This window comes from Neoarthrinium moseri (assembly GCF_022829205.1).
Source record: "Neoarthrinium moseri strain CBS 164.80 chromosome Unknown scaffold15_Wmoseri_CBS_16480, whole genome shotgun sequence".
Classification (NCBI taxonomy): domain Eukaryota; kingdom Fungi; phylum Ascomycota; class Sordariomycetes; order Amphisphaeriales; family Apiosporaceae; genus Neoarthrinium; species Neoarthrinium moseri.
In genome coordinates, this window is record NW_026055129.1 from 297,752 (window position 1) to 319,229 (window position 21,478).

The 21,478-nt window shown below is 51.5% G+C and overlaps 4 protein-coding genes across 4 annotated transcripts; 3 read left to right on the forward strand and 1 right to left on the reverse strand.

The window, feature by feature from the left end:
• Nucleotides 1-292: 292 nt before the first annotated feature.
• Nucleotides 293-3,063, reverse strand: JN550_005120 (uncharacterized protein; the record flags this gene model as incomplete). Its single annotated transcript, XM_049316712.1, has 2 exons — nucleotides 293-2,775; nucleotides 2,829-3,063. The coding sequence occupies 2 exons, from the start codon at nucleotides 3,061-3,063 to the stop codon at nucleotides 293-295; spliced, it is 2,718 nt and encodes a 905-aa protein (XP_049172921.1).
• A 4,935-nt stretch (nucleotides 3,064-7,998) lies between these two features.
• JN550_005121 (uncharacterized protein) lies at nucleotides 7,999-10,158 on the forward strand (the record flags this gene model as incomplete). Its single annotated transcript, XM_049316713.1, has 2 exons — nucleotides 7,999-8,071; nucleotides 8,126-10,158. 2 exons carry the CDS (start codon nucleotides 7,999-8,001, stop codon nucleotides 10,156-10,158), a joined length of 2,106 nt encoding a protein of 701 aa, XP_049172922.1.
• A 5,355-nt stretch (nucleotides 10,159-15,513) lies between these two features.
• Nucleotides 15,514-16,371, forward strand: JN550_005122 (uncharacterized protein; the record flags this gene model as incomplete). Its single annotated transcript, XM_049316714.1, has 3 exons — nucleotides 15,514-15,651; nucleotides 15,709-15,934; nucleotides 15,986-16,371. The coding sequence occupies 3 exons, from the start codon at nucleotides 15,514-15,516 to the stop codon at nucleotides 16,369-16,371; spliced, it is 750 nt and encodes a 249-aa protein (XP_049172923.1).
• Nucleotides 16,372-17,077: 706 nt separating this feature from the next.
• On the forward strand, nucleotides 17,078-19,021 carry JN550_005123 (uncharacterized protein; the record flags this gene model as incomplete). The annotated part of the gene is made up of 6 exons (XM_049316715.1): nucleotides 17,078-17,332; nucleotides 17,395-17,584; nucleotides 17,632-17,855; nucleotides 17,962-18,570; nucleotides 18,631-18,796; nucleotides 18,852-19,021. 6 exons carry the CDS (start codon nucleotides 17,078-17,080, stop codon nucleotides 19,019-19,021), a joined length of 1,614 nt encoding a protein of 537 aa, XP_049172924.1.
• Nucleotides 19,022-21,478: the final 2,457 nt, after the last annotated feature.

Consider the following 21,478-nt stretch of genomic DNA (forward strand, 5'->3'; position numbering starts at 1 on the left):
TTTATCTGCCTCGATGGTGAACTCCTTTTCCCAGAACACCTTTAGTATATGTGGTATAGCCCTAACCAAGATTATCCCATCAGTTCCGACTCGTGAGCGGGGAACTGGGCCGCGGTAGTATCATTTCCCTCATTTTCGCGATTACCCAAAAGAAAAGCCAGCCGTGAACTCCGTCGCTATTTAGACTGTATGCAGATTCAAATATATAAGAAAGAAAAGATGTGCGTCAAGCTTTGCAGACAGGGGGATCCGCCGATCTGCTTGTAAATAGAGGTTGTCCGTTGTCGCGGACTCACTGCTCCCAACTATACCGCTTCTCTGCTGGCTGCGGCACATGGACCAAGTCGAAACCATTGAGGCGCTGAGCGGCAGAGCTGGAGACCACAGTAGGATCTACCGGTGTCGGCACGTGGACAAGATCGACTCTTGTCTCTAGTCGTCCCGTGTTCGGTGTTGCAGTAATCGGAGTCGTCGGCTGCGGTATATGCACCAGATCGGTCCCGTCGAGTGTGCCGAATGAACGGGCAGAGTGGAGTTCTGGTTCCTCCTCCGCCACTGGCTCTCCAAAAGTCCCATTTCGCTCAATCTCATCTCGAATATGAGCTTCCTCGTCTACCGTGAAGTTGCTCCCGAGCGTGTCGGCTGTCGACTCCCGCCGCGACTCCGCCGCTGAAGGAATCGTCGGGAGAGTGAAGGCGTGGCCAGCCGGGTTCAATAGGCGTGGCATCGATGTCGGATGCGGCGGGCGAATGTTGTTAGGCAAGGGACCTAGGCACACCACCTTGGAGGGGTCAATTGGTGCCCGTTGAAATGTGGGCACCGGTGGCATGAGTGAGGCGTTGGTAGAGGGAGGTGATCCGCTTGAGGATGCAGACCGGCTCAGGGGCCGATGATCGAGTGTGCCCGGGGACGGCGGGCTATACGTTGAGCCTGAATGGGAGAGCGACCGAGAGAATGAACTCGGCGGATTGAAAGCGGGTGATGGAAAGTCCGGCATCCGACTTGTAGGCCACTCCCCATAAGGTGTCATTGGAGAGGGTATTGAGTACGAGTAATTGTCGTGTGTAGGAGTAGATGCTGGGGATAGACTTGTGCTGTCCGAACGGAGCGAACGATTCGAGGGTCGATAGTGCGGCACACGACTGATGTCCTGAAAGCTCTTTTCTGCTCCCTCAATCGGCGATTCTAGCGGGGATGGACCGGGGGTGTACTCCGGCACTGGTCCCTGTAGCTGCCGTTCCATTTTCCGGCGTGCCAGTTCATAGGAACTAATTTCATGCGTCTCCTCTGTCCCCAGTTCCGTGGTGCCGTTGATCGAATGAGCATCAGTCGCATCCAACTCCACCGGCTCCAGTGGGACCGCCAGCTCATACCGTTCGGCCCCTCCCACTTCGACCGGTTGAGTGTTATCTCCAGACATCTCGTGCGCAACACCTCTCCGGCTCCTTCTTCCCGGTAGCCTCCTTGTAATCCGCGAGAACATCCGGGCGACCGGCGTCCGTGGTGTTTCGGGCTCGACCGATGAGTCTGTGTCCTTGATATCCACCTCCGTGTTCACCGCTTTCTTCTGCTTCCGCTTCCTTCGTCGCAGCCACCAGACGGTGAAGGATATTGATAATACAATCAAGCATGCACCAATGATAATCCCTACAGTTGCAGACTTGCTCAGTCCTTCCGAATTATCCGAGGCCGTCGCCGGGCCTGGATAGGGACTGTTCTCCGAAGACTTCACTGTTACAATAGATTTATTGCGTGCCGGATTGTCGGGGAACAGTGCCTGGTGAACTGAGAACGTGCTAGCCTCATAGTTCACCTTCAAGTAAGCTTCTTGTAGGAATGATCTCCCTATAATCATCTGATTCCCAAAATCGGTTCTTCGAAGCGGGAAATAAGGAACCGCGCGATCGCCATACTGGAACACATCCATAAAGGGGTAACGAAGAGTTTGAGCAAACGCGTTGGCCGAAATTGTGATGTTCACAACTCCAGGCACGTCGAAGGGGCGGCCAAAATTGTCCTGGTTGTCAGCGCTGGAAAGGGAGAACGTGAAGGAGAGGTCTGTGTCTGAGAAGCTCTCGAATACTGCGTTGTCGGTGAATGTGTAGAGATCCAATGTGTCATTCCACGTTAGATTGAGCGCTTGCGCAAACCGGTCACACACTACAGTTGGAAGCCAAAGATACGGGGTCGAGCTATCGATGATTGCTGTAACCGATTCGTTGAACGACATCAGTGGCACCGAAGTTGATGTCCACGCAGTTGGGGCTTTCTCAATGCTGCCGATTGTTGCAGTGGCCCCTCTGACAAGCACCTCCGGCAATCTTGTCCTCGGATTCAAGCTGAAATTTGTACCGTGAGAGACAAACCGGTTCTCATCGTAGCCACCAAGTGTCAACGACAATGGTGTTCCGTACGGGCCGCCATAATACGCACCGGCTGTGTACCCATAACTATGACTCGGAATGGTACCATCGCGCTCGACCAAGGCAGATATAGGACTCGGCGCCACTGTGTCTCCGAAACGACCTGGAGTAATGCCTAAGCCGAAGAACCCCGTGTAATAGTCGGTGTCATTGATGCCGGCAACAACCTGTTTTTGGAGAGTCGTTTGCCATCGGGATACGCTGTCGTAGACGACGACTGTTTCCATTGCATAATCTCCGTTGCCGCCCTGTCCTAGGTAATCCAGGCCAAGTTGCCATGGGCCAAGGGATGTCCAGCTGTTGGATGCCCTTCTGTCGAATAGGCCCCCACGAGCGGTTTCGCAGAGGACACCTAGCCCCCTAATTAGTTCATATTCATGCTCAGCCGCGTTGATGTTCCCTTACTTGACCCGCAGCCTGTAGTCTCTACTACCCAGATCTCGGACAGACAGGTGCTAACCGTGACGTCGACTTGTTGCGCTGGCTCGCCAACAAATAGGCCCATGGAAGACCAATTGCCGTCAACGCCGTACCATTTCAAGGACGGTTCCAGCCATAACGCCTCAACATCTGCTTGGACCAAACGAGATATAGAAAGTAGGGCCCCTAGTATGCGAGCCGTGGAATGTGTCGGGAACATTGTCGCGAGTCGTGGTGACTCCCGGTGGCGGCCGTACGCACACTCGCGTGAGGTTACGGATGCGCTTCCGAGGAACGCATTCGGGGCTAATGGGAGTTTGAAATGCTAGAGTCCATCAAGCCCAGAAGGTGCGTAGCACGAGGCTATTCGCAGTCGCAAATCCACCAGATCGGCCCTCGTGATGCTCAACGTTCCCAATCGTGTCGTCTCTGAGTTCCCGTCACTGGCGCGCATGGAGAGGGAGAGAAACGATAACGAAACCCAGACGGGCGGGCAGCCTGCAATTCCGGCAGTAAAGTACAGGGCACCCTCTAAATTCTGCAGGTGGGTTCCTGGCCAGGGTAGCCGGCCGGGATCCTATCCAGTGGCAGACGGTGCCGCACTTCAGACGACCAGCATGAGCACCAGCCAGCACATCGCGTGATGAACAGGGGGCGTCGGTGGCTAAAGGGACAGTTGAGGAAAATATCAGGGATCGCAAGATCCACGGTACGCCCCCATGGCTGCGTGGCTCACGCTAAATCTCTAGCATCGCCGGGCCCTGAAGCCATCTGACTGGAGCCCGCCAGACAAGCCCGTTTTGCTAAGAAGAGCACCAACCGACACCCGGCCGGTGAGCTGCAAAAGCAAAGTCGACGCAGAGCTAGCCTCTATTATGGTACGAACACCCGGCCTCGCGGATCTGTAGCGTTCTATTCCGTGACACGCGATTGAGGCGCTTACATACACTAGTTACTTATGTAGGATGGCATATCTCGTCGACTGGCGACAGACTCTGGCTGTAACTGAGAACGCCTTCCCCTTATGATCTCATCATTGTTGTCATAAATCTGCGGCACTGGGGTTCCTCCAGCTGGGAATCTCTCGGAATGTCACCATTGAGCTTTGAGAACAGGACATACGGCCTGTGGAGCGCGTGGAGCGCGTTGTCAGGGCCAGGCGAAACAGGACGTTCATTGGCGAGGCCGACTCAATCACACTGTCAGCTCTGATGCTGTCATCAATGAGCTCTGAGGAAGGAAGCTTCAGGGGGCCTGTCATCTCTCATCTCGCTGTCGTATCTGGCCAAGGTTCAGATTGCCGTCCACCATGGCATGTTAACCTTGCAAAACTGAGCACTGCCGATCCAAAGAATCAGATACTGTCTGCTCAGATCAGCTCGGGTGCGTACTAGTCTAGCCGATTTTGCAGACAACCTGGCTGCTTCCCGTGGGCGGGCGGCATCGCCATGGGGCAAGCAAGGTCTGGCAAGGGAACGGTGGTCGGGGGCAGCAGAATGAGCCGATGGCTCGCGACAACCCCTCAAAACGTTGCTGCGTGGATTGCTGGCCACTCGTCGATTGATTGTCTCTTGCATGGACATTCCGTGCAAGCCGTGTCAGCATACACACCCATACGCACAAAGTCTGTATGCTTGAAGACGGCTGGAAGCCTGTGGGCCTTGAAGCAAGCGACCGATTGGTCCGCCCGTTTCAACGGTCGCAGAGGATGGGTTCGACATTGACCTTCAATTTCAGGGCCAATCAATGCGGACCCTTGCCGGTAGGTAGCAAGAAGCTGAAGATTGTCGCCCACGGCAATTCCTTGTACACATTGTACATCTGGTTAAATGAGAGTAACTCCCTTTTTGCCGACATGTCGAATGATAGCTTCTCCGCAAAAGGATACAAAGATACTTTGCGTTTCCTTGGGATAAGGACGACACTGCATGAATCGAGTGTTGTACTGGCGGATGGGATGTGTTCTCGTGCTGGGCAGGGCATATTCTGATGGTCTGACGCAAGTACCACAGCCGTGCTGGGCAGTCTCATGCTTTCGCCGCGGAGTTCAGCGCACGTTTCATAAATACATCCTTTCAAGAAATGGCGTGAGCTTGATAAAGTAAAGAAGTATTCTAAACATCATACGTATGTCGCAGTGCTGCCAATGGTACGTATTCGTAATGGTATGGTAATCTTGCTACGGAGCACTCTTTCCGTAGTTTATAGTGAGTATAGAGTACATCGATGGTGATATCTGCTATGAAAATCCTATCTCACTTGGATTCGGCTGCAGCCTGTCTATGTCACGACTGAAGAGGTTAACTTTGCAGTCCCGTTTAACTCACGACGTCCCAATAGTACAAATTGCAAAATCCGGCCGGAGACTATTGACTTTTGACGAATGTCTGTGTCTCGAGTCAGAGGAAGGACCCGCCTGAGCTTGCATAATACTGTGTTTGAAGAAGATTGTTTGTAAAGAGTGTCGGCATTCATTTCGACATGCTAGTCGCAAAGATGCATGTTCAATAGCCGACAAGCCAGACTTTAGTTCACGGCGAGACTTACATGTTCAGGGCTATCAGTCAAACCAAACGTCATGCCGTCATGACTGGTGCTTGCTGCGATTGCTATGCGTTTGGACAACGATCAGCATGGTGTTTTTAAGTCTTCAAACTAGCTAAGAACAAGTGGAGGCTCGCCCTGTCTTCTGTCATGTAAGGAAGTGAGCAAGAAGGCGAGTAGCAGCGGTGCTGTTGTGCACCTGGGGATGCTATGTAGTCTCGGGGGTGCGTCCAGCCGGCGTATGTTGCCCTGGTCACCTTCCATGATCGGCATAGCTAAGGTACTCATGGTTTGGTATTTGGTAAGGCTACCGTCCAATGCGGCCGTTGTCCGACCCTACAACCAGCAAGGCACCGAGTGCACCAGTCCACCAGTCAGGGTTACGTGCAAAATGCCCATGGCATACCTGTAGAGTCCGCCAAAGCCGTTCTAGGCTGAGGTGTAAATAGGCGAGACTCATCCATTGGGAAGGCAGCACTTGGGTATCCAGACGCTATGGCCGTAAAGCTTTTTCGCTCGCCTCTTCGGCCTCGATACGTCCAAATGCAAGTTTTTCTCCCGGCCCCCCATTGCATAGTCCTGAGCGTGTGCCGCCTCGCGTGATCTGCTGTTCTCCGCCAGCTTGCAGAGAAGCGTGCGCGTCTCTTTCGATAGTTTGTTTGGCATGCTTCGGTAATTGTCTTCTTGGGATTCATAAGAGGACACGTCCACGCTACCGGTGCCGGTGTGTGGGTACGCCATTCCCGTTCTCTAGCGCTTTCCGACTAGCATTTCTTGAAGAAACCCCTGCCTTGAAGACCAATGGATGGCCTTTTGAAGCCACTGATCCCTGCGAATCTTGGGGACTTTAAGGCTCGAACAGGCGATAGCCTAGGTACTGTAACCATGGCACTGGGATCGCGAGCAGAAATCTTGGAGAATCCCCAGGCGAAAGTAGGCCGCCTGGGTAATTTGATGACCCTTGATTCCAAACCCGATGGTTGCTATGCGAACCCTTGACGTTAATGTATACCCAGTATGGCGAAGTTGTGAACCAAGACACTCTCGATGGAGAGAAATTCCCTTTCGGAGGCTCGTCAGCTCATACGGCATAGGTGTTTGCAACCAGGATGGACCACAGCGTCTTGATACAATATAACTAATCAACATAGTGGCTTGAGGAAGACCAGACTCAAGCCAGCAGCGGTTCTCCGGAAGGCTTCAGCCACTGGATGCGCCTCGAAACCACCTGTTCGGCATTGGCTATTTGATCCTATCATTCTTCTTTGCTGTTCTGGCTGGGCCCAGCGCTGTGTTATGATTTGCTTTTGACCTACTAGAAGCCCTTTAGCGTTTTCCCGAAGGCTTGAAGCATATCGCCACCACGAGGCTAACCGGGCCGAGAGAACGAGTGCCTCGTTACCTCGCTTCAACGTACTGCTGGTGAATCCTGATGAATGCCTTTCACTCTGGTGTCGTGTCATCTGTCGCTGTTTTCCCCTCTATTGTAAATCTCCATCAGGTAATTCCTATGGCCTTATTGGAGCCCATGAAGCTGGCTTGAACCAGAGTCAGTGAGGGCTAGGGTCACCAGTGTCAGCAGCCAGAGACCACCCGTGCTGAGTTATCTTGGCCCCCAATTGAACGTCTGATTGGAGCGAAGATCCGGCACCGACCTTCCGTGTCTTCTCTCCCCAAAGTACCCGCGTACCTCAAGAGACCCTGATGTCCCGACAAGCCGTCTGGCCGCTTAAAGTGCCATACCACACGGAGCAGGTTGTCTTCTGGTCAGATGGCCGTATGCACGAAATACGCGGAGCTGACCCAAAACGGCTTGCCGTCGTTTTCATGCAAAGGACTTTCCATCTTAATTTGCAAGCGATGACACCTACCAGACTCCCCGACCTCTTCGGAGAACAGACCCTACGGCGTCGTGCTCATCGCAACTTGCGGAACCCTCCCTGCCTCCAAAGTCTTCGACGGTGTCCCTCCGCCTGGAACTTGGAGCTGATCTGCGATCTCAGCCCAAGTATGCACACCATGCATTGCGCTGAAGAGCCCCCGGTTGCTCCAAGACTAACTAGGGTGATAAGCTTACTGGTAGCTACCAGACGGCGGGTGTGTGGCTGCGCTCCGTTCTCAAGTGGCCCCGTCATGACCCTGCTGAGGACCGAGACAACCCAGTCCACCCCGGCTGTTTCCCCTGGCCGGCCCTGGGCCAGGTCAGCATCTCAAATGAGTCGACCCACACAAGTGCCAATCTCTCTGATATTGCAAGCAAATGCCGTTGATACGAGGGCTTGGGATAAGCTAGAAGCCATTCGCTTCGCGACATCTGCCATTTATCCCCCTCCACGTCCTAATCCTACCCACAATGACCTACGTAGATTGCCTATACCGCGGTTGTCATTCGTTTCCCTCACGACTGCCATAGTCTTGGGCTTTTCTTCACTCGTCCACTGCCAGCTCGCGTGCCACTATGTCTGCCCTATGACCAGACACCTGCGACTCCATCCTCGAATGCTCGCATACTTGGCGGCATCTTGAAAACGTCTCGGACACTTCTCGCGCGTGTGGTCTGGTCTTAACTTCAAGGATTCGGCCTTCAAAATAGGCTCGAAAAGTTGAGGCCATGTTGCTCATGGACCGCGCGTTGCTTTTTGTCGTAGCCCTCTTGGTTCATGGCCTGCAACCAGTTACAGCAGGTCAGTGGAGGCATTTTCACCGTACTTGAGTCTGCAATACTAACGTCCATCTAGAGCCTCACTGGGGTCGTTTTGCACGTCGCATGCTATCGGATAACCAGACAATCCCGGCCACTGCTACCTCAAGTAATCCAACCGAGGCAGTTTCACCGTCGACATCGCTGTCGATACCGCAATCCAATTCTGTATTGAGTAGCGTGGCTACGACAATATCCACATCGACAAACCAACTGTTTACTCTTGAGGGACTCGGGTCGATTACAGCATTGCCAAGACCAAGTGCACCTGTAACTCTAATAGCTGGATCCAGTCCTACTACTTCCCCAACATGGCAAAGTAGCCTCATATCCGAATCGCAACTAGAGGTTTCTGCATCAAGTCTGGTATCATCAATGTTATCTTCGCCAACGCTTTTCACCAGCACAATCGCGGCTGTGAACCCGTTGACTACTTCATCGATACCTTATCCGGTCAATGGCACGGGAAGCAGCCTTGTACCAAACTCTACAGTTAGTCCTGTCTACAACATTACTATTGTGACCTACAAGCCACAGTCACCAGTGGTTACGCCGCAAGACGATAGTACACAAAACAGGGATGATGGCATAACCACAGACAACCCTCAAAGCTGTGTCGCAACCAATCCCGGCGCTTCTACGATATGGTCTACCATTCACACTTGGACTACTACGTGGACCGGACCTCCTAGTGATTACACGGCCCCATTCCCAGCCCCTACCACACCGCCCGTATGCTCTCAGACAACCGGTCGACTGTCTGTCTCGGTATGTGGTGGGTCCGGCGAGACTTGCTCACAGTACACTTACCCCTCAACCGGAGATGGAGATGGCAATCGCAGGCCACCGCCCACAGCGACTGAAGTGACATCGACCATTGCTGCGACCTCGACTAAAGTACGAGGAGCACCTTCAACGATCACCTTCTACACGACAGACAAAAATCCTGTCGTCGTGTTTTCATCTGAAAAGCCTCCGAATTACGGTAGTGGAGGGACAACCATGGTTCAGGACCATAACACACCAGATGGTGATGATAACCCTACAGGAATTCCAGAATATGGCCGACTCTCGTCACCCAGGCCGCCGCCCGTCACAACAAGTACACCTGAAGCTGTCAAACAAAGTCCTACATCGTCAACGGCTGTTACCGTCATCATCCAAACGACGCAAGTCATCATCAATGGAGAAACTTTCACCGATAGCCCTCAAAGCAAGACATCGACAGTCGTTGTCGGGACCGATACATTTGTCATTGATCCAAGCCAAGTTATTGGTGCTGGTGCAACGGTGACGAGGCCGGCAAGTGGAGCAATTTTCATACCAACCTCTACAACGACCACCATTGGGGGATTGCAGGTTGTCTACGGTGCCACTGTAGCAACGATCGATGGTACAGTCTTCACGGTGGGCAGTACGCCCTCAACAGCGGTGGTTCAGGGCCAAGTTATTACGCTTGGTCCCGGAGGCATCGCCTTCCCTAGCGCAACCATTCCTATCATCAAGGCCGCCGGCGTAACAGAAGCAGCTGTGTTGGGTGGGGAACTACTCACTGCCATCGGTAATTCGTTAGTTGTAGTGGAGGGCACCACCTTTACCTACGGCCCAGGCTCCGGTGTCACCACCAAGGTTGTAGATGGCGACACTATTCTCATTGGCCCCACCGGCGTTTCCGTGCACGGGGTGACTCTAGGCGGTCCAACAGCAGCCCCAACAGCGACGACTTATGAAATCGTAGGCGGTGCTACCATCACGGAGATTGGGGGGTCGGCAGTGGTTATTGATGGCACAACGTTTGCCATCGGCACTTGGGCAACGACTGCAATAACCACCGTGATCGATGGGCAGACGTTGACAATCGGGCCAAGTGGAGTGGGATCGGCATCGTATACCTTTGCGCAACCTTACGCAACGAGTACAGTAATCCTGCCGAGGGGAACGTCTGCGTTACCCGCAGCAACAGAGACGTCAAATGATGCGGGTTCTTTTTTCCGACCGCATGGAAGTACACAAATCATTGGAATATGCATAGCGATCGGCGTTGGGTTTTTGGTTGGCTTACTCTGTTAAGGGTGGACCCTTGGTAGACCTCTTTTGGAATTCACGGCGCAGGATGGAGTCATTGGTAACGATCAAAATGGACACGATCACAGCGATGGAGCAACGATACCCGGTCATGCTTAGAGGCGTCAGAATAATAGGTTTAGCCCCCTCAGGACGAGCATGCTGTACAGTAGACTAGTGTATATAGTCGTAGAGACACCATAAAGGCTTCAACGATTACAACCAACACTTCGAAGCGCGGCCGGAAAACCCACGAGAGTACGTTGATCAAGACTATCCGTGCCACATTCTCGCATGACTGTAGAATACAGTGCAGATGTTCACATGGTGCTGGCTCCGGCTCCGGACGGCGAATTGTGTCCTGCCAAGGCATTTGGTATGGTCATTATTGGTTCCCATGCTTTCATCCTCAGGGTCTAGGCCGAATCACACGGTGTAAGCACTTGGTTCCCCCTTCGCTAGCAAGCTGATTGGCAGGCCAAACGCAATCGTTCCCCGTGAAGCATCGCTACCTCGCGCTTGGCAGGCCTTTCAATTCCCAATTTGTCATGACACGTGGGCTAGATTAAGGGGCTCTTAGTACATCGAACCTTAACTGTACACAGCATACAGTACAACATACATGGTCAAGAAGCCGCTCAGAAACATCGTATCGTCATGGTGGTTGATGAGACGATTCATGAGACACCATCCCTACACCTCCAGAATGCAAAGCAAGGACGTCCATGGTCATTGATGGTCTAACTTGTGCAACTTGCTTAACAAAGATGACCTGACAGGTCCAGAACCCAACGGCTTGAGATACAGATATTGTCACGGGACTATGTTGACCAACTTGCCAAGTATTGCGGCACAGGCGTCGAGTCGTGGGAGGCTACCTCACAACAGTCGATATACCGGATGCGTCCCAGCTCGGAGGTGCTCCATCACACCTTGAAGTAAATTGCAACCTCAGCAGACGCGCGGCACTCCCATAGTTGCCTCGATAAGTAGTGACCAGGCCATTCGGCTCATGTTTGGTGCCTGACTGTGCCCCGAGCGGCTCGCACGAGGCTTTCTGGCAGCCACCCGCAGCAAAGACACCTCGGAGATGAGACTGTAAGAGTCAACGCCACCGGGTTCGATACTGCCTTGTTGGCTCCGCAGCTGCCGAGCCTAGGATTTTCATACGGCCAAAGCCAATTTCGAAAGACAGAGCGCAACCTCGATAGTGTCCTAGTTCTAGGGAGATGAGGTACCTAGAAGCGTCGCGAAAGCGTTCAAGCTTTCACATACTCGCACAGGCCCGTGCAGACCCGTGTAGTAACCCGTGCCAAGCTATAGGCTTGGCCATGGCGATCGCAACTGCAATCAGCAATCGCCAAGCCAGCTTTTCGCCCTATGCAACCTCGACCGGTCATGTCGGATAGGCTGTGATGGGGCTTGAGCAGGGGGGCTCCTGCAGGAAACATGCCGTTCCCGCTCGCTCCAGTGACGCGGCACAGGTCTCCTGTAAGCTAGTGGGGTCATGAGCGGCCGGTCCTGTCCTCAATCGGAACCAGCAGGATTCAATGTGGCAAGTGTGAAATATTGTCCGAAAAGGGAGAGATTCCTGCCTTATGCTGTATACGGCAGTTTGGATAAAGGCAAGATGAAATCTATCAGCATGCAAAAGTGAGTTTAAGATGGCCGCGGAGACAGTAGATCCTTGGTACAAGTTTGAAACATTGAAATGCATAGGAAATTGTAGTCGTCTACGTCTGGTAGGAGAGGCTGTACAGCACGACGCACCTCGTTGATTATTTGAAAATCGCCGACCTCGTCCAAAGGTGCGGCGTGGACCATCTGGAACGACACGCTATAGGGCGGGTAAATGAATTGAACACCTTTTCAGCCCCTTGCTACCCCCCGAACAAGCCCACCACGAGGTGGCTTAAGGTGCTAGCCAGCCAGTCAACCACTATCTGCCTAAGGTCTTGCAGGGGAGGGGACAGACACGAACTGCATCTTCCTTGCCTCGCTTCTGGTACTGACGCGATTGGCCGTGCTGGCCTGCCTTTGCAGAAGGATGCTCTATTTTCCGCGCCGCAGGAGTGCCGACGGCCCCTCCTCCAAGATTTTCAGAGGTGGGAGCCACCCACGACCAGTAAGACTCGTCGTTGATTTCCCCTGGCTGGTTCGGCGCACGAAGGATCGCGATCGTGGCTGCCTCGTGGGAGAAAGAAGCCAGGGATCTCGTACCTTGCGATTTTGCTGTGGTGTCTCACTCGGTGAAGAATGTGTCTCACCTGGGACTTAGTGGCTTTGTGGCGAAGCAGGACACACCCCTGTCGTTGATCACCAGACAGCTTCCCGCCTATTACCGCGCAAAGCGCGCTGTTTTGAGATTGATGCAGACTGAATAAGAAACAGAAGTAACGTTGTACAGAAATTACTCGGCCGAGGTTACAGGCGCGAACTCTATGTCCCTACCGAATAAGTGAAGATTGCGAGCATGTCGACATCTACTGAGTGTGGTATTCTTAGCGAGCATACTGACATCCTGGTGTGTAGTCTTGTTCGCTATAATTCGGTATACACTAACGAGCAACTTACTAGGAGTAACTCATAGTCTCAGGCGCAAAGGCAACAGCACGTCGTTCCAATAGCTGAACATATGGTCTTGACCTTTCCGTTTCGTGATTTTAGCGACGCAGATGAGAGAGTACGAAATGAACAAACTCTGACTAATTCCATACATGAGGGTTTCCCCATAATTGCCAGTTGCCTTCATACTCTGGACTCTGCGAGAGAGCATCAGAACTATACTATTCCAAGATCTCAATAGTATTACTCTCTTACCGTCAATTTCTCTTCAAGTAGAACAAAGCATTAAAACAAAACTCTCGCACCATAATAACTGCGCAACGTAGTCTCATAATACAAGGACAAGGAGTTTCGAAGTAGTCCGAGGGTGCCGCAGATGTAGAATTGACATCTTGAGGTTGCCGAAGAACTCCTGTCTGACTACACTTGGAGTTCCTGGAGTTGGTCACAACTCGAGAAGCGATTAAGCCTACCTATAAAGACAAATGGTCGGCAGGACTCGACTTTGCAGGCTCACTTCGACATGCAAGTTTCCGGAAGGTATCGACAATTCTCACCCACTACCCTAGCGTTGCGATATATTGCCTTGTATTCGCTGAGCAGCGTCGTTTAGGTGTCGACTGGGCGGCTCGTCGTCGTATGTGAAGCTGATGTGGCCAAAGTACTTTTCTGTTACAAACATTGAAAATCAATACTGCATCGTATTAGTCTTTCCGAACAGAACGCTCGCGACCATCTTAACAGGAAAAATGGAAACCCTCGTTAAACTTATCATCAAACTCTGAGATATCTTCTATATCCAAGCACTAGCCCCAAGCCTAGTCCAAGTCCTGCTGGAGATGCCCTGCACTTGCATCGTTAAATATGACAAAGTTCTACAGGTGGCAATAATTCCTCCGTGCTAGGCTCACCTGTCGCGTGGGCTGATGTCCTTATCCTGTCAAATAGCATTTAATCATCATAATACAAACTTTGTATTGGTCTTCGGGGAACTGCATGGAGTTCGACTAAAAACCTCCCTGTTTGGGACTGGTAATTTCCCCAAACAAGCGTGACTATATAGAGGTATCCGAATGGCTGAAGCAGTCGTCGCGCAATTACTGAAGTGACGGAATCCCAATCGTCAAGCCTTATAGCGCTCTATAACTAACCCTATATGGAAAAGAGCGCAATCTTTCTTTCTCATTCATATAGCTGCACAGTTCGTGCTTGTCGAAGTACTACCTTAAAGGTGGCGTATTGGCCATTGTTACACACAGGATACTTCTGATGGCGCTGCCGTTTATCCTTCTTATTAAGTGATTGGAGATATTACTGATTCGGGTATTAGTGATTTAATCTTATGACGAGCTGCCAATCTAAGGTAGTCATTACTATCAAATCGCGTGTGAAACTTACTTGTGATTATATCTTGCTTTCATGCCATATCAATAGATTTAGTTGATCTCTACCAACCGCCAGTACCTCGTTCATTCGAACGTGCGTTGGACACGCCGATAAGCCATGATACCAGACTTTGATAAACAGTGGAAAGTCATTCAAGACCTATCGAACAAATGGCCGCTCAGAGGCGCTCTCATGTATTTAAAGTGACCTGTACGCTATGAGAGGCAAGCGCTTGAGATGGCCACCTGCTTTGGTAGCAGGCATTTCAGTCTCCTGCTCGCTTGCGACGTAACACTTCAATGGCTATGATGACAATTCGGACTGCACCTCTATATTGACTTTATTGTAGGAGCCACATAAGAATTACCACGTGGGCTAGAAAGTATCATGGGTCTTGCGATCCAGGCGATATCAAATGGGCAGTTGGGGTGGATCATTCATCAGTGAGAAGTATGAAGTAATAACCGAAACGAGCGACAGACGAAGTTCAATATCGACGAGTGTTTTAGAGTATTGCAACGTCGCTACTGGGTATCGGGCTGAGTCAACAAAGGCGTGAAGAACTCTCATGATGCGAACCCAGAGTAGTGATGGTAAAGTTGGACATGAGCTGGAGATATGGTCATTTGAAATTCCACCAAATGACTTTGGAGACGATACCAGAGATATGTCGGAGACAGTGTGTATAAAGCAAACCTTGGACATGATAGAGGAACTCGGAGAACTGATATATCTCAACCACTGAACTGGGAAGCAAATACTAGTTTAGTCCGTCTCAAGTTAACAGTAAGCGATGTCATTCGCCAAGCATATGGGGCCATCTCTTGTTTGGCAGGGGCTAAAAATTCCGCCAACCACCACGAATGCGGATGGTGAAGGCCGTTAAACAGCAGAAAACCCTTGCACATTTTGCGCTCTGGCTTGGTAAATGACCCTTGCCTTCCCTTCCGTTTGCCGAAAATGGTGGTGCGCCTAACTTGTAACGACAACTTATTGGACGAGAAACTCCCTGATTGGACCTGTGAGTGAGACATGGTTCTGGGGTGCAGACTATCAATTTCTCCACCACGTAAACAAGCTAGGACCATAGTCTTCCCCTGTGATAGTGGAACTGGCCAATAAAGCTGGGGGAGAATGAACCCAGTGATCACAACTTGGGGCAATTAACATCTAACGAGCATGAGTGACGGCAAGAGGGTAAGGCATTCAAATCAAAGATAATCCAGCAATGGAGAGACGAGAGAGATCCTATATAAAAGAAAAGGTGGCGTGGTGCTGTCGATCTGTTTTCTTCGTTATACCTCCCATCCACCCAGTGTAGCAGAGTAGCTCATATTCCCTACTTGCTAAGCTGGCGCTATTATTGATCATCACTCAGCATTGAAGTGTTTGAGCCCGAAATTTGCCGATATGAAGCTGACAATTACTCTCCTCGGGCTTGGCAGCGCTGCCTTGGTCGCAGGTCATGGATACGTAGATAACGCGACTATCGGCGGGAATTTCTATCAGTTCTATCAGCCATACACTGACCCCTATACTTCACCTACGGTATGCATTGTTCTCTATTTCACTGGATGAATATAAACTTATGTATTGTCACCATAGCCTAGCAGAATCTCTCGACCGATTCAAGGAAACGGCCCGGTGACCGACGTGACCTACGATGATCTGCAATGCGGTGGCTATACTGACGGGGGTATTGTTGGTTCATCGCCGGCCGCTCTACATGCTCCTGCCGCCGCAGGCTCTAAGGTGACTCTACACTGGACCCTTTGGCCTGATAGCCATGTTGGGCCTGTTGTCACTTATATGGCCAAGTGCCCAAGCTCTGGTAAGACGATCTCAGCGCAATGAACGAGGGACCAGCTCACTAGTGTAATAGGTTGCACTGGCTACATGCCCGGAAAGGACAAGGTCTGGTTCAAGATCGCCGAGAGCGGCCGCACTGGGACGAGCGACACCTGGGGTGACACATCCCTGATGAAGTCAGGCAATGCCGGCTACACCTACACCATTCCGTCCTGCATTTCGGCGGGTTACTACCTCGTTCGCCACGAGATAATTGCCTTGCACGCGTCCTACTCATACCCTGGGGCCCAATTTTACCCCGGATGCCACCAATTGCAGGTCACGGGAGGCGGATCAACTAATCCATCTGGTCTTGTGGCTTTCCCTGGAGCCTACGCCGGCTCTGACCCTGGGATCACTTACGATGCTTACAAGGCTCAGACATACACCGTACCCGGCCCAAAGGTATTTACCTGCTAGAAAGTGCTTGCTTCGAATGCCGCGTTGTTTCACCATAACTCCTCTTTCGCCATATGGCAGACGTTAAGGGACGCGAGCCTCATCCTTTCATTGTATATATTCACGACTGCACTGCCTATAGCTCTCTTCAAGAGAAAGAAAACAAAAAATGAAACCTTATTGGAACTCCTGTACCCAAGAGTCTGCAAGCTGACTCTTAACAAAGCTGGAAAATATTGAGCTATCTCCTGCTTACTGTATCTACCACAAGTCGCAGATATTCAATCTTGAAGTACTCTGTACTCTGGCTCCTATCGAAATACCCCTGACTCTTTTTCATCGACAATTTGAAGATACACTTAGGCAGTTTCGATCGCGGCAGCGTCTCCCCGCTATTGAAGCCCGGTTTCGGGATCGGTCACCTCCGAACGGCACGGAAGGGACCCATACATGTCGGAGGAGCCGGGGGTGAGGGACATGGTCTGTCTAAAGATCAACGAATCACGATCAGAGTAAGCTCACTGCGAAGCTGACCCAATGATAGGGCATCCAGGACCCAATTAGCATAATGAAGCCCTGATAAGGAATGAGTCTGTCGGAGCTGCCAAGCCATGCGGGGCAGGATGTGGATGTAGTCCAAGGCAGCAAGTGACTCTGGTCCACCTCTGATATTCTACAACCGCTCCTCTGGTTTGAAATCCTCAACCAGGAAACTATTGTTATAACTATGTCAGTGCTGCGAGTGGGATCAGGGACACTTAGGGTGGCGCCTGAGGACTTGAAACCTATCTTGTCCCAGGCTGGCCTTTCGCTGTCACCTCCTCTGCTGGAAGACTACAGTAAATTACTCAGCGGCCTCGATGCAGCGATCGCTTCTCTACCTGACGACAAGCCTGGTATACCTTGCCCAGACCTGGAGAAATACCCTCGTACGGACATTCACGTGCCCAAGGACACTGAGGGAGGTGGATGGGCGATAAAAGTGAGCTTCATTCTGTCTGCTATCGATATTCCTGTATAAGACAAAGGTTGACATAACTAAAGGTTACAGCCAAATGCACAACCCCCAAAAATGACCTCTTGCAAGGTCGCACAGTAGCTCTGAAAGACAACATGGCTTTCGCTGGTGTACCGTGCACCAATGGGACGGATATGGTTGAGTGGGTACCGGAAATCGATGCAACCGTTGCTACGAGGATCATGGATGCCGGAGGTATCATCTTGGGGAAAGCAGGTTAGTACGAGTGTTGGAACTATATCTTCATACTGAACTTTGACCAGCTTGCGAGAATTCCTGCTGCGAGGGGATGTCAGCCACGGCCATTACCGGCCAGGTCCATAACCCATATGCTGATGGCTATAATGCCGGTGGGTCAAGCAGCGGCTCGGGTCGCCTGGTAGCAATCGGCTCCGTTGATCTTGCCATTGGCTGTGACCAAGGTGGGAGCATCCGGATTCCCGCATCATCTTGCGGCATCGTAGGACTCAAGCCTACCTGTGGCTTGGTATGTAACCCCCAGAGTTCCAGCTATCCACCTTGGTCTGTTTTTTATGCTGTCTCAAGAGGTATACGTCGCCAACTGTAAGTGCTGACCTCTGTTTGCCGTAAAGGTGCCTTATACCGGTATCCTCAGCTTGGATGCACACCTAGATCATGTAGGCCCGATGACCAAGAATGTCCGAGATTGTGCATTACTCCTCGAAGCCATCGCAGGCCCAGATGGCTGGGACGACCGACAACCGCCCTTCGGCCTCGAGGGAGAGAGACTCAAATTCGTGGAACCTGTCGGTATTGTCGCCGCAAGAGAGACCTCGAAGATGTTAGAAGGGATGAAGATTGGGATCCTGAAAGAAGGATTCGACATCGCAGGAATGGACCCAAATGTGGAGAGGTCCGTAAAGTCGGCAATTGAAAAGTTCGCCAGCCTTGGTGCCACCGTCTCTGAAGTGTCCGTACCACTCCATAAGGAGGCGCCGACGGTATGGATGTGCGCGGTGCAACTCGCAGGTACAAGGCAAGGAATTCTTGGGGATCTCCAGGGACGGAAGCAACTTCACTTCACAGACAGGGCTGAATTGGTGGGTAGTCAACTCACGCAGGCCCAGTTCGACAAGCTTGGCCCCGGAGCCAGCAACTTTTACTTAGGATCCTTATGGGTCCAGGAGAAATACGGCGCAAAGCTACACGGGAAATGCATGAACTTGATGAAGGCAATAAGTGTAAGAGTTCTGAGCTCCAGCTATGGAGAAGAATAGCAGCGTTACTCACCCTCAAAACAGGATGCCTATGACAAGGCTTTAGAGGAGTGTGACGTCCTCGTTATGCCAACTCTCCCATCTCCTCCACCACGGCTGCCAGATCCAGGAGCGTTGGGGGAATCTGAGACACCATTGAAATTCCTTTCTCGCACGCCAGGAATGATCTCCAACACAGCGCCATTTGACAGTACGTTCGACCTCCTATCAAGAAGTTAACCTTTGGCTGATATAAACCCTTCCAGATTCTGGTCACCCAGCCCTGTCACTTCCGGTCGGCTTCGTCCCTGCGGTGGAAGATGCATCGGTGAGGCTGCCAACTGGCCTGCAAATCGTCGGCCGCAAATATCATGATGTGGATTGCCTCAAGGTTGCGGCGGCATGGGAGAAGTCATTCGACTGGAAGACGTTGTAAATAGCTGACGGGAATATACGGGAGGTGCATACTCCTTCGTGCACCCAAATAAGATCAAGCACCGAGTGCGAAGCCTGGCAAGGTCTGAACCAATCTGTGCCATGCCATGCTGCAGTTCTCGTATGGTTTTATTTTGGTGCAGGGCCGTGCCAGTTGAACCAATGCAGTGATCCACTGCTGGCCCCTCTTCGCCAGAGGCGCAGCATGAACCTCGCCAGCCCGCCAAGTCTGGCTAAGCCCAGCACCCGGGTGCACTTTTGTCTGCCTGGAAGCGACCACACCACAGACAGCCCTCCTTGAGGGCCCCTAAACCACCAACCAAGCCATGAGAACATCCAGCGCGTTGGGGCGGAAGGTGACACAACACAAGGCATTCGAGAATGTATGCTTACATTCCAAGCATGCGCAGCTGCATGCACCCATCGCCGGTCCCAGCCGAAGTGCAGGTAGTGCAATTCCACTGGCACGTCGCGAGCTGTCGGTAGGTTAAATTGGTCTCGTGTTGGACCACCTGGGTCATGTCCTGGGGGTTCGGTTGGTGGGCCGGACCCTCGAATGAAGCTTTACGGGGGATTCAAGAACCACAGGAGCCCTTACTCCGTTTACCACGGAACTCCGCTTCAGTGATGGAGAGGTCCCTCGAACTAATGATTGGATTATCAGACAATCACGTCACATTGTTCGTCAATCCTCGCTCCCGTCAGCCCACCTAAAATCCTTCAAACTGGCGCAGTTCGTTCTTACCCCAGATTTGGCACTGAATGGCCGTGCAGGGCCAGTGACAGGGATCCAAAGGGCCGCTTGCGTACTAAATTTGTACAGCTCGACTAAGTCTTGGCAATCCTCAATCATCTCGGGCTGAGTCTTCAGCAATGCTGCGCATGGGTACGGCGCATGCGGAAGATTCATAAACACCTCCAGCCCTCCGTGGTTGATGCCCGTCTCACGCAACTTGAACTGCAACAACTGGACACATCCGCCGCGCCCCTCATCGCCCTCAAAACCACAACGTCACTCACCGAGGCACAGTATACTACGTGACCCCTGGGCAGCCGTGACAACAACTGTGCACATCTCTAGGCAGGAGGTGTGCTATCTCGAAGGGACGACATGGCGGCGGTCAGGCACCACACACAAGCGGAAGGAATCAAGACGTATTCGAATGCAAGGAGCGGTGAATTTTCAATGACGGAGCAGCTATTGATATTGATGGCTGCTTCAAGCTTGGTGATTTCAGTAATCATTGAGGTGGTGTTATTTTACATGAGGAAGACCTCGGCAAGAGTAAGCGTTCACGGATGTCGTCGTGCGAGTGGCACTAGACTGACTTCTTCAGACAAAAAAATGGCTTCGACGGATACTGATCTCCATACTCATCCTCAATACCCTATTCTCCTTTGGCAGCTTCTTATTCGTGTCTGTCAACCAAATCATCTGGCACCAATGTCAACAAGTTTTGAAAAAGGGACCGGCCAACGGGACGGCAGCGAACTGGGGAGCTCCTATCGACCTCGACGCGGCCTCTCAGGCGTGGAGCAGCTGGCTACACCAGAATCGGGCCGGCGTTACTTCACAAGTATTGTGCCTCCTCATATTCACGTTTTCCTTCGTTCTTCTGATATCGGCATGGATGGATTTGAGAGATGAGCGGATATTTGCCAAGGACAGCGAGTCCGATGAGTTTGGTGAGAAGGGCGAAATTTATATTTGATATTATCAGCATCTTGTTAGGAGTTGGGCATGTGATACCCCTTACGAAGTTTATACATCTTACACAGCTTTGAAATACCATCTACTACAGTATCGTTTCCAACCTGCATTCCATATTTGGAAAAGCGGAAGTTTCAGTATTTATGGCAAGTCCAGGTCACGTAACGCGCAAATCATCAGGAATCCTCAAGCTCAGGCTATGGAGCATAAGTAACAGATATTATCCCACTTCTAGTAACGAGTAAAAGGGCTATAGTGTAACCCCGACCTCACATCTCGAAAAATGAGTTCCGCTGCCTCCCTTCCAGTTGAAGCGCGCTCTGACAAGATGCAAAGGGTAAAGTAGACACATGGCATTTGATTTAGGTGCACGATTGTAATGTGGTACATAAGGAAAACGTCGTTTGCAAAGGGGTGTTCATAATTGAAAGAATGATGACAACGCACGAATCGCCATTCACGGATATTTCAAGATTTATACCAAGCCTTGTGTGGAGTATGCACTCATCCACACGTATGTCTGTGTTCCTAACGGTGTGCCAAAACGACGATCATGCCAGAACATTAAGAACAGGGCTAATCGAATGGCTTTATATGATATAGCAGCTGAAATTATCCAAGATTAAAATATCAAGGGAGGTAGCAATGATGTCGCAAAGTAGAGTGATAAAAGTAACTAGGTTTCCGTCTCCTCAGCGTTTTGAAACATTTGAGCATAGTGAAGCCCGTCGCATAGAGGTCTACGTA